Source organism: Coffea arabica, chromosome 2e (assembly GCF_036785885.1).
Source record: "Coffea arabica cultivar ET-39 chromosome 2e, Coffea Arabica ET-39 HiFi, whole genome shotgun sequence".
Lineage (NCBI taxonomy): Eukaryota > Viridiplantae > Streptophyta > Magnoliopsida > Gentianales > Rubiaceae > Coffea > Coffea arabica.
Window position 1 is genome coordinate 7349641 of NC_092313.1, and position 10072 is coordinate 7359712.

The 10072-nt window shown below is 38.9% G+C and overlaps 2 protein-coding genes across 6 annotated transcripts; one reads left to right on the top strand and one right to left on the bottom strand.

The window, feature by feature from the left end:
* The first annotated feature begins 41 nt into the window (after positions 1-41).
* Positions 42-3641, top strand: LOC113730575 (serine/arginine-rich splicing factor RS2Z33). Of its 5 annotated transcripts, none has more exons than XM_027255332.2 (7): positions 42-159; positions 1161-1272; positions 1870-1909; positions 2026-2121; positions 2430-2632; positions 2722-2808; positions 3138-3641. In XM_027255332.2, exons 2-7 carry the CDS (start codon positions 1166-1168, stop codon positions 3496-3498), a joined length of 894 nt encoding a protein of 297 aa, XP_027111133.1. In that variant the 5' UTR covers positions 42-159; positions 1161-1165; the 3' UTR covers positions 3499-3641. The 5 variants fall into 5 exon arrangements, with proteins under 5 accessions (XP_027111133.1, XP_027111134.1, XP_027111135.1 ...); XM_027255333.2 differs by having other exon boundaries at positions 71-207; XM_027255334.2 differs by having other exon boundaries at positions 72-159; positions 1104-1272.
* A 916-nt stretch (positions 3642-4557) lies between these two features.
* Positions 4558-10072, bottom strand: LOC113730574 (protein MAEA homolog). Its single transcript, XM_072078566.1, has 7 exons — positions 9552-10072; positions 8877-9071; positions 8248-8370; positions 5955-6140; positions 5563-5696; positions 5122-5308; positions 4558-5045 (listed from the first exon to the last, which is right to left on the bottom strand). Exons 1-7 carry the CDS (start codon positions 9912-9914, stop codon positions 4944-4946), a joined length of 1290 nt encoding a protein of 429 aa, XP_071934667.1. The 5' UTR covers positions 9915-10072; the 3' UTR covers positions 4558-4943.

The following is a 10072-nucleotide window of genomic DNA, read 5'->3' on the forward strand; positions in this document are numbered from 1 at the left end:
CCCATACAGGCAGACAGCAGCGCCTTATAATCCAAGGAAATCGTCAAGACAGCCTCCATTCACCCAGTCCAAACTACCGCCACAGTCCGCAGAGGATAAAATAAAAGGGGGATCTGGTTCGTTCTAGGGTTCTTCTTTCCGTTTCATCTCTTTCTGCAGGTACGCCCAAGCTCCCCGTCCCCTCCCACTTACCATCTTCCCCAGCTTGTAATTCTTATTCCGAGCTATCAGCTTAGCCATTCTTCCGTAAATTGTTACTGTTTTGATAATCCTTTTTCATGTACTACGAATTTGCTGATATATCTGTATATGTCTGCTTGCTTGCTTTTTTGCATATATGCTGTCTTCTGTTGGATTGAGTCTTTTCGTACATGCCTACTTTATCTGTTAAGTAGGTAATTTGAATGCGGAAGAGTGTAAGGTTTGTGACACTATTGGAATAAGGGTTTGTTATATACTGGTCCTAGGTTATAATCCAAGTGATAATAAATCGAACATTTTTATGACGTATTAGTAATTGTTAGCTCTACATCTATGAAGAATGTAATTTTCTGGGGTTTCTCGTATGTGGCGTGCGTGCTTTTATTTAGGTTTCTCTAAAATTAAGTCTTTGATAATTACTTATTTCTTTTGGTGATTACATGTGCAAAATGGTTAGGTTTTCGGTATTAGAAAGCAAATGCCGATTTTCACTCACAATTCTAGAAATTAATGGCAAATTCGAACCATTTAAGTATTGATTGCTGTTTGCAAATTCATGAATGATTTGAATCTTAAAAATTTGATATTTTCTTTTCCTAATGAATTAATAAGAAAATAGAAATTGATAAACCAATATTGAGTTAAAACCACCATCTCCATTTCAATTGTAACAACAATTATGAGTACCTGTAAAACCCCGAGGAGAAACTGTTACATAGATGTCTATTATCTTGTTCATATCTGTTTTATCTTGGCTATAAAGGAATTCTAAGAAAAATTTCGTAGCTCCATTTTATTTTGAATTGAATAGAAAATAGGTATCTTCTTTTGTTTGAATAAAAGAGAAGAGGGATATTAATAATCTGCTGATATGTTTAGTATCATGTATTCATGTTCTTTAGGTTTTGCACAAATACTTTTAAAAAGTTGGGGCTCTAAAAGATTATTGCAATTATTAGGGAAAATGCCTCGCTACGATGATCGCCATGGTGTTACAAGGCTCTATGTTGGCCGCCTTTCTTCAAGGACCCGTTCACGTGACCTGGAGGATCTATTTAGCAGATATGGAAGGTAATTAATCTACTTCAGTAGAATTTGACTCATTTCATTTGCTTTTTTTTATTTACTTTTTTCGTAATCTAGATAAAGTTTATGGAATTTTGGTGTAATGTTACTCCATCTACTTCTGTTTAAGCTTTTTGTTTTCCCCCCTTATTGGGTCAATACTTCCCACCATTGTTCTTTTTCTGTATTGGTCATCGGTCTTTGTTCTGGGGTTTATCCACATCCAGGCGTCTTGGGCAGAATCAGAATCCTTGTGAAACCCTTATTGCCTTTGAGATTCAAATTAACACTTCTATACAAAATCTATTTGAGAGAAATTGTCCCACGTTTCATTTTAACTTGAATAATGTTTCTGAAGGTTTATGGGCTTTTGCCCAGCCTGGAGGTCTATGGTGAGAGGTTGCCCTTGGTGGAATTGGTCGCTTGTCTTGCAGAATGTATAGGAGACTTTGGCGATTCTATCTTAATGTTATTACAATTTTTTTTGATGGAAATGGCAACAATCTCAAACTGGTGTTATAGTTCATCTTTGAGGGGCGAAGTATCAGTCCTTTGGTTCTAACGTGTTGATGGCCTTACTGTTTGTGGCACCCATTTACGCAGAGTACGTGATGTGGACATGAAGCGTGATTATGCCTTTGTGGTACGCTTTTCTAGTATCTTTTTTAAAGCATCTTTTGCTATTTAAGTGTAAGAGGGAGTCCTGTAACCTTTATTTTCATGGGCTCCTCTTCCCTTTTTATCTGCTATTGGTTGCAGGAATTTAGTGATCCTAGAGATGCTGATGATGCAAGATATAGCATGAATGGCCGGGAAGTAGATGGAAGTCGTATTATTGTGGAATTTGCAAAGGGGGTAAGGTTTTCACTGCACGCTATTCATGATCCTTCTCTCACTTCCTGTTTCAGTTGTTTATTGTGGATCACTTGTACTTTTCCTTTGATTGTTTGCATGTTTTATGTTGCCCTGGCCGCATCTTTTCTTTTGATTTATTTATGTTTAACTGAGCTGTTGTTATTTTTGTCAGGAAAACTTTCACGTTACAAATCATAGTTTTGCTTATTTATTCCTGCCTCTGAAGCATATTCAGATGTGTCATGTTTGATTTTTTTTTTTTAAGCGGGTTCTAAAGTGGCTAAAGGGGCTCTGCTTTTTTACTTTAGGTACCACGTGGTCCTGGTGGCTCCCGTGATCGTGATTATCTTGGCAAAGGTCCAGCTCCAGGAACTGGGCGCTGCTTTAATTGTGGAATCGATGGCCATTGGGCTCGAGATTGCAAAGCTGGGGACTGGAAGAACAAGTGCTATCGATGTGGTGAACGAGGCCATATAGAAAGGAACTGTCAAAACAGCCCCCAAAAGCTAAAGTGCATACTGGGATTCCTTCTTTTTTTTCCCCCATCTTTTTATGATTAGTCAGTGTTTCCATGTTCTTAACTGAGTTTTGGTTGCGCAGACGCGGGCGCAGTTATTCTCGATCACCATCTCCTCCTCGTCGTGGCAGGAGTCCAAGCCGTAGTTACAGCAGGAGCAGAAGCTACAGGTTAAACATCTTGACTCATTACTAGCTTCTCGATTTATTTTCTTTGCTTAGATTTGCTATTTTGTAGGCCTAAGTTTCCTGAATTTGGAATCCATTTCCATTGGTAAAATGTTGCTTTGCATGAGTTTTAACTTGCATGAAAGGAAGGGGGAAAGTAAAATTTATCAATAAGTGATGGGCACCTTCATTTTCCTTGCATTTATCTTCAAAACCTGTCTTCATGTTAAAGTGCTTTATTGTAGGAATTTGCTGTTTTTGCACCAGGTCATATTGGATCAAAATGCATTTGGAATGTGACCCTTTTTTTGGTATATACCGTGTGTTTGCAGCCGATCGAGGTCTCCACCAAGGAGGGATCGTAGCAACGAGCGTGAGGAGAAAAGATCTAGGAGCCCTAAGCGTCACAGGGTATCATCTCCACCACCATCCAAAGGGAGGAAGCACAGCCCAACACCTGATGAGAGAAGCCCACGAGAGAGGGGCACTCCTTCACCAAGGGATGGTAGGCCAGCCAATGGCTCAGAGAATAGTAGAAGCCCTAAAGATGATGCTCCAAGGGATGATGGTATCAAAGATAGGAGTCCTCTTGAAGAAAATGGCCATAGCCGAAGTCCTAGCCCCATCCGTAGGGACAATGGAAGCCCCGCTGATAATGATGAAACCAATGGTTCACCAAGGGGCAGTGAGTGAGATATGAAGTATCTCAACTCTCCTTCATTTCTGTGTAATCTGTTTTGGGAGGTCTATATGTATTAATTTGGTGCTGGAACTCATTATCCCTGTTTCTATGAGATTTTATACAATCTATTACATTTGAAGAACGATTTAATCCACTTTGTTCTGTGTGTTGATACGCCAGCCAATTAGCCAAATAAGTTGGCAGTTTGATAATACACTGAATTTCTACTCCTCTCGTGGAACCAGGGAACTGCTGCTCATATTTATTTGGTCCAATAGAAACATTAAGCAGTACTTTGACTTTGGCCCTCGTCCGTTACTGCTCCTCCTCGAGTTTATTGATTTGCATTAGGGGTTAACCTCCAGTTTAGTGATTTACATTGGGTATAAACCAGTTTTCTGTTGCCCGCGAAGGTCATGGGACTAGCTGTTTAACGATTCTCCTGCACTATAATGTGATAACTTGCCTTGTCCTTTTGAAAGACGGAAGCAAGAAATCAGTTTTACCTGGTCAAAGAAACCCACGGACTCTGGAAGAAATTTTGCAGCGTCTATATCATTAAAGCGTACGGTTTTTTGAATTGCTGATATCAACTGTCGGCAGCGGCAAACAATATAGCAAATCACTCAATGCTGTTCACCTCCAGTAAACAATTGAATGTAGCAGAGATTTCCGCTGGTGTTTCTTCGCTGTTGCTAAAGAAGCTGAGAAATGGGTATGCAAGATCCCCTCTGCACATGCTGCTTTCGTCTTCAGGACATGTCCAAGATTAGAAGCACAAAGGAATCCCCGCCACCAACTGCATTTTCACCGCTCCTCCCTCTCCCTCGTCACCACTCTCATCATACTGATGCATGTTTCTATATGATTCCGCCAACCGAATTTCCACCTTTAATTGTACCTCTTTAATTTGCAGTTAGCTGTTAAGAGTGAATAACATCACACATAACGTCAATAACGGACACCTGATTCAATGGCTTGAGCTTCGTGGAAGAGCTCAAGGTGACGCCAGATGGACATAAATCAAGCAAATCCAAGCATCTTCAAAATCCAGAGGGTTAGAGCCGAGGTAACTCACAGTAACAAGTCGCTATTTTATGTTTTTGCAAAGGTTCAGAATGGAGTTTAGTTTGTGTTCCGCTATTTGGATGGAAGTGTGTTACAGATGAGAGCTCTATTAGCCAATGCTACACCATCGGCATCAAGTGAAAAGCTTTACTCAACTACCTCAAGATTTAAATAAAGATCTTAACTAATAATTACAAACCTAAGGGGGGTGTACTTGGCATATGTACATTTGTATGTATCAAATTGTAGGTCGGGGCATCAAAACAAGCACCCAGACCAGTACCTGACATGACCAGATGCCAGACAATCAGCATTCAATAGAGAAACTACAGGCTGAAGAACAGGTCGCCAATCACTTGTATGGACCCGATCAGTTTTAGAATGGGTCTCATGAAATATATGCTTTGATCACCTCAGTGTAGTTGCAGACTAGGCCTGTCCTTGGGCATGTAATCCTTCCATCATTCTTCTTGGCCATTTCCTCGAGAGCCTGCCATCGCAAAAAGAACAGGGGTAAAGATTTTAAGAACTCAAAAGAAATATAACATATAGAGTATGGTGCAAACCTTAGTGCTGTACACATATCCATTCGGCAAGACTAGTGGCGGATTCTCAGTATCCATCAGTTCCTTGGTAATGTAGCAAACAAGTTTTGAATGATGCTGCTTTGAATATGGAAGTGGAAGAGCTAATTTACGGAAGCTCTCTTGTGAGAGAGGATCCTCCTTTGTGCAATCATCTTCATAACAGAATCTAAATCAGGTCAAGGAAAAAGTGGGGATTCCGAAAAATCACTCCACACATGAAACACCATATTACAAGTTAAATCAATTAATATGGTGTCAAAGGAAAAAAGGAAAAGGAGACTAAACTAAGTTAATTATCTTTCTGACCCTCCAAGCAAGATTGACAAGACAAAACCATTAGATCTGACAGTCTCAAGCATTTAAAAATTTTATATATCAGGAGAAGAATGGGAGATAACTATAGAAACCAGACGAGGATACGGAGTTTTCAAAGCAGACAAGCCTGCTTGCAAATATATGTTCAGCAAAGGCTCTAGTGTCATGCCATATAACCTGCAGAACTCCTGCTTGAATTGGTCGACTAGGTAGTCCCATTGCTTTGCTTCAAATAAAACCTGGAAATTGCAATAAATAACAAATGAAATGAAACAAACAATTACCCTCATGTGGAACGAAGGCAAGCAAAAACCACTTCGTACAAAGACCCTATTCAATTACATGCAAATGGAGCAACTTTTGCAATCAGAGGTCAAGAGTGTTTTTATGCCCTCTGCAGTCCTTTCCCCTCTCCGAGTTCTTCCTCAAAAAGAGGGGAAAAGAAAAACAACAAAAAGGAAAATTCAGGAAAATTGAGGACAAGAGAAGATATTCACCTTGTAAGTTGGACATTCAGTATTACTTTTAAAAGCAAGTGTGGCCATGACCCGCTGCAATTCTTTCATATGGGTGGCTCCCCATGGCGCTAGATACTTGCGCGCATACGTAATTGCTCGCATATTGTTTTCAGCTCTTACCAACTCTATAAATTCTTGTAACCTCAACTGAAACTCAAATTTGCTCTGCCATGAAGAGAATAAAAAGCTTAGTGCATGAAAATTACTCCAGTAATCAAGTAACAATTCAATCAGAATTCAACATTATACACAGCTACACAAAGAGAGGTAAACAGTGTAAATATCTTGTGAATGAAAACCTTTTCTTTAATAACATAAAAATAGCCATTCTGCATGAATACTTCCTCTTTAATTGAAACCTTATAACCGTGACTTGACAAGCCTACAATCTTAAGCTTCATTAACAGTTGATTGCAATCGCAATTTTCCAGCATTATCTAACTTCATCATCATAGACCTGCTAACCATACTTCAATGTAAATTCTCTCTCTCTCTCTCTCTCTCTCTCTCTCTCTCTTGACAGAGCATCACATTTTTCAGAGTAGTCCACTTTTTTATTCTTTTTTAAGGAGTGTTCTGCAAATTTTATCCTCCAACTACCAAATTCATAAAGCATTGAGAAAGTAGCATTACCTAACCATCATCATCAGTTTTACTATCAGTGACAACACTAGACGCCAGAAAATTAGCCTTCTCCACGTTAAAACTGGAAAAACAAAATAAGGTTTCACTTTCATGGTATAGAAAGGCAATAGGTTTCTGACAGATTCTTTCACTTAAGGTTCAGAGTTTGCTTGTGTGACTGATCTGTTTGCTTTTGATGTGGAAGGTTGACCTTTATGGCATCTTCTGAAAGTTTGTCTGATTATCATTTAGTCCAGAATATTAGAGACTGAAGTGTGAGGAAATATATGCAGCTCTACATAGATGGATGTTTTTAACATAATTCTGTGCGGGGAGGGGAAATTTTACTTTCAAGATTGACTTTTAAAAATATATCCTAGCAAATATATCTCAAGTTGCACAGGAAACTTGGCATACTGAATGATGCAGTATGAAGGTGTATATAGCTTTCTTGACAGCACAAGTATTATGGCCTGTATGGTATACTATAAAAGTCCATGTCACCTTAAGTCTGGAAGTAAAAGATTCTTGTACTTAGTGCTGGATCAATTTTTATGCTCAAGACAATTGAAACATTATGAGCTAGCAAGCAATCTGCTTATATTCAAGCATACACTTGAAGTGATGCTACGAATAACCACTTGTGACCAGAGACCCATCTTCCACCTCAAAAGCAAACAGATCACTCACACAACCAAAAACTGAACCTTAAGCGAAAGAATCTGCCAGAAACCTATTGCCTTCTATACCAATAAGTAACACTTCTGAGAATACTCAAGCATACATTTAAGGTGATGCTCTGGAAAACCTGTTGTGACCAGGGGTCTATCCTCCCCATCAAAAGCAAACTAATTACTCATACAATAGTCTACAATGTGTGATGAAATAATGTTAAAAGATGCCAGTGCATCATCATACTTCTAAGCTAGATGAAATTGTCTTTATACACAAATTTGTCATATTCCACCATTAGTAAAGAATAATCAAGCAGAATTGCACAAGATAGATGCTTTAATTTTATTTTTCTCACTACCTTTGTACAAGTCAATAAAGAATGCATAGCAGGAAAATAAAAATAATAATAACACAAAGTCTACAGACTACCACATAGAAGAAGCACCGCATTCAGTACTTTTTAGTCATTGAAGTTTATATACGTGAAATCTGAGAACTCACTAGATTACGACATGCTGTTTAGGAGACGAAACAGAAAGCATTCAGACAGGTTCTTAAAGAGCCTTGCTAACAAAGAGACTCCATTCTGATAAATGAGATTACAGCATATAACCAACTTACGACAGCCAATTATAATATATCACGTACTTTTGCAAGTTAAAAAGTAGTTATTTTAAGCTTTAACCATGCTGCATAATATTCCAGAAACAACATTCAGCACTGTACCAGGAAAGAATTACTACCAAGAGAATTACAATTATAGAATTGTGAACTTTGTTACTTGCTATTCTATTAGCTTTCCATGAACCATCATGGAAGTTTCATGCAAACATTAGAGAGTTTGAAAGATTGAACATCAAATAGTAGAAAAGCCGATGGATATTACTGAATCAAGGAAACCCAATCCACAACTTAATGCAACTAACCGCTTAACTTCAATTTTCAACAGTTTGTACAAGGAATCATCTGATACCTTTGACTTCTTCAGTCTGGACTTGTTATCAGCACACCAGGCAAGAGCAGGAGCCACCTCTTTGCTTTGAAGAGCTTCAATGACTTTTTTTGCTTCGAAAAAGACATAAATATCAACAAAATCCTAACAGAAGGAGCGTGGTTAGTCATCATTTTCCAATGTATTTACAACACTTTCTACAGCAAATTGCAATGGGGAACACAATAGCTTTACATTATAATAAACTGATCCCTCCCAAAAGAGGTGCATTAATGCCAAAGGGGAAAGAATGAGAACTAACTAAGATCAATTGGAAGATAAGTGATATGGAAATCAGAATAAATGAGACACTTTTATTGAGAATTTCTAACTTAATGGAGAATAAGTCAAAAGCCTTAGAAGTCAAAGCACAACACACAGATGCTTGCACCAAATGCATCTCATAAGCAGCCATGAAACAACAAACTGAGTCAACCACAAGATATATTGGTATTTGCATTAGGTGGTTCACAATTAGCTACTTTGTGCCATAAAATAGCTGCACCCAAGAAGCTGAAGATCAAATATTCAGATCAAAGAACAAACTAAAGCAAACAATTTTCCAGCAAATGCAACAACACATGCTGCAAAACAGGGCAAGCAGAAATCACCTGAATACTGCTGCTTCCTGCAAGCTTAATAGCAGTGTCATAATATGACATGCGCAACATGTAGTCAACCAGTATCCGCTTCAGACGGATATTGTTCCATTCCGATAAATTTTCTGCATCAGCAGACTCCAAATGGTCCAGTCGTGCTCGGCATCTCTGCGCTTGCAAGTGCTCTGTTCTACTTCCTTCTTCCAACTAATTAATGAAGCCACATGTAATTAAATCACGAGAAATTCAAAATTCAACAATTCTGACACATCAGACTCTGTAATAATTCGTCAACGGTGATTTATTTTTTCATCCTATATGTTTAATGCAGTTGACACTGACAAAAAGAGAAATTATTTACTAAGCTCCACATAATTGCATTCGGAAAAAGAAGCTAAGTCAACAACAAAGAAAGAAACAAATACAAATCTCACATTTTCCAGATTAAACGCAGCAAAGATTTTTCCTGACCTTTTACTACTTTCTACAATTGAGAATACAAAACTATTGAAGGATAGAAATAATCAGCTTCAGATTTTACATATTTCAAATTGAACTTAGAAAAAAAATATCCTTTGTGTTCCAACATAATTTTTGGTTAATTTCTCCAACTTAATGTAAATTAGTTCTCTTATATCATTGTAATTGCAGTTTCCAAGGTAATTAAAATACCACTAATTGGACTACCTTCCGCTTGAGTCCTTGTAATCGAGAAACGAGTGAATTAAGTTGCTGAACAGCATCATCACGGGAGAGTTCAGCGGAGTCGGCGGCTTCAGCGACGCCGGATATGACGGCGGAGACTTCTTTCTCAACGATGCGGTGGTTAGCACGGATCGTCTTCTTGTAGTGCTCGAATGGGACACGAAGGAACTGGTGCTCGAGTTTTAGAGACTCCGCCAGTTGAGTTAGCTTAGATGATGGAAGCGCCGAGGCCGAAACGGCTCCGGCAGTAATGGCGGCGGTGGGTGTGGCGGGGGCCGAGGTGGTGGAACCGGTGGTTGAGGATGCAGAGCTGCCGTTGGGAAGCGCGTCCGTTTCCATCTCCATTTTTCCTGCAAAGAGGATCTTTTTGGATGATTATTTGGATCAGAATTTAGAAGCTGATTGCTGTAGAGGGGAAGCGACCGAGCAGATTGGGCAAAACGGGAAGAAAGGTCGTTTTCTAATTTGTGCTGTGGCAAGTAGAAACGCTGTCGTGCGACTCT

Coding starts and splice junctions, on each gene's coding strand:
- LOC113730575 (XM_027255332.2), top strand. CDS start 1,166: ATGCCTCGCTACGATGATCGCCATGGTGTTACAAGGCTCTATGTTGGC. Junction 1,273..1,869: donor CTATTTAGCAGATATGGAAG/GTAATTAATCTA, acceptor CCATTTACGCAG/AGTACGTGATGTGGACATGA. Junction 2,633..2,721: donor AACAGCCCCCAAAAGCTAAA/GTGCATACTGGG, acceptor TTGGTTGCGCAG/ACGCGGGCGCAGTTATTCTC.
- LOC113730574 (XM_072078566.1), bottom strand. CDS start 9,914: ATGGAGATGGAAACGGACGCGCTTCCCAACGGCAGCTCTGCATCCTCA. Junction 5,697..5,954: donor CTGAATGTCCAACTTACAAG/GTGAATATCTTC, acceptor TGCAATTTCCAG/GTTTTATTTGAAGCAAAGCA. Junction 5,309..5,562: donor TTGTCTGCTTTGAAAACTCC/GTATCCTCGTCT, acceptor GACCTGATTTAG/ATTCTGTTATGAAGATGATT.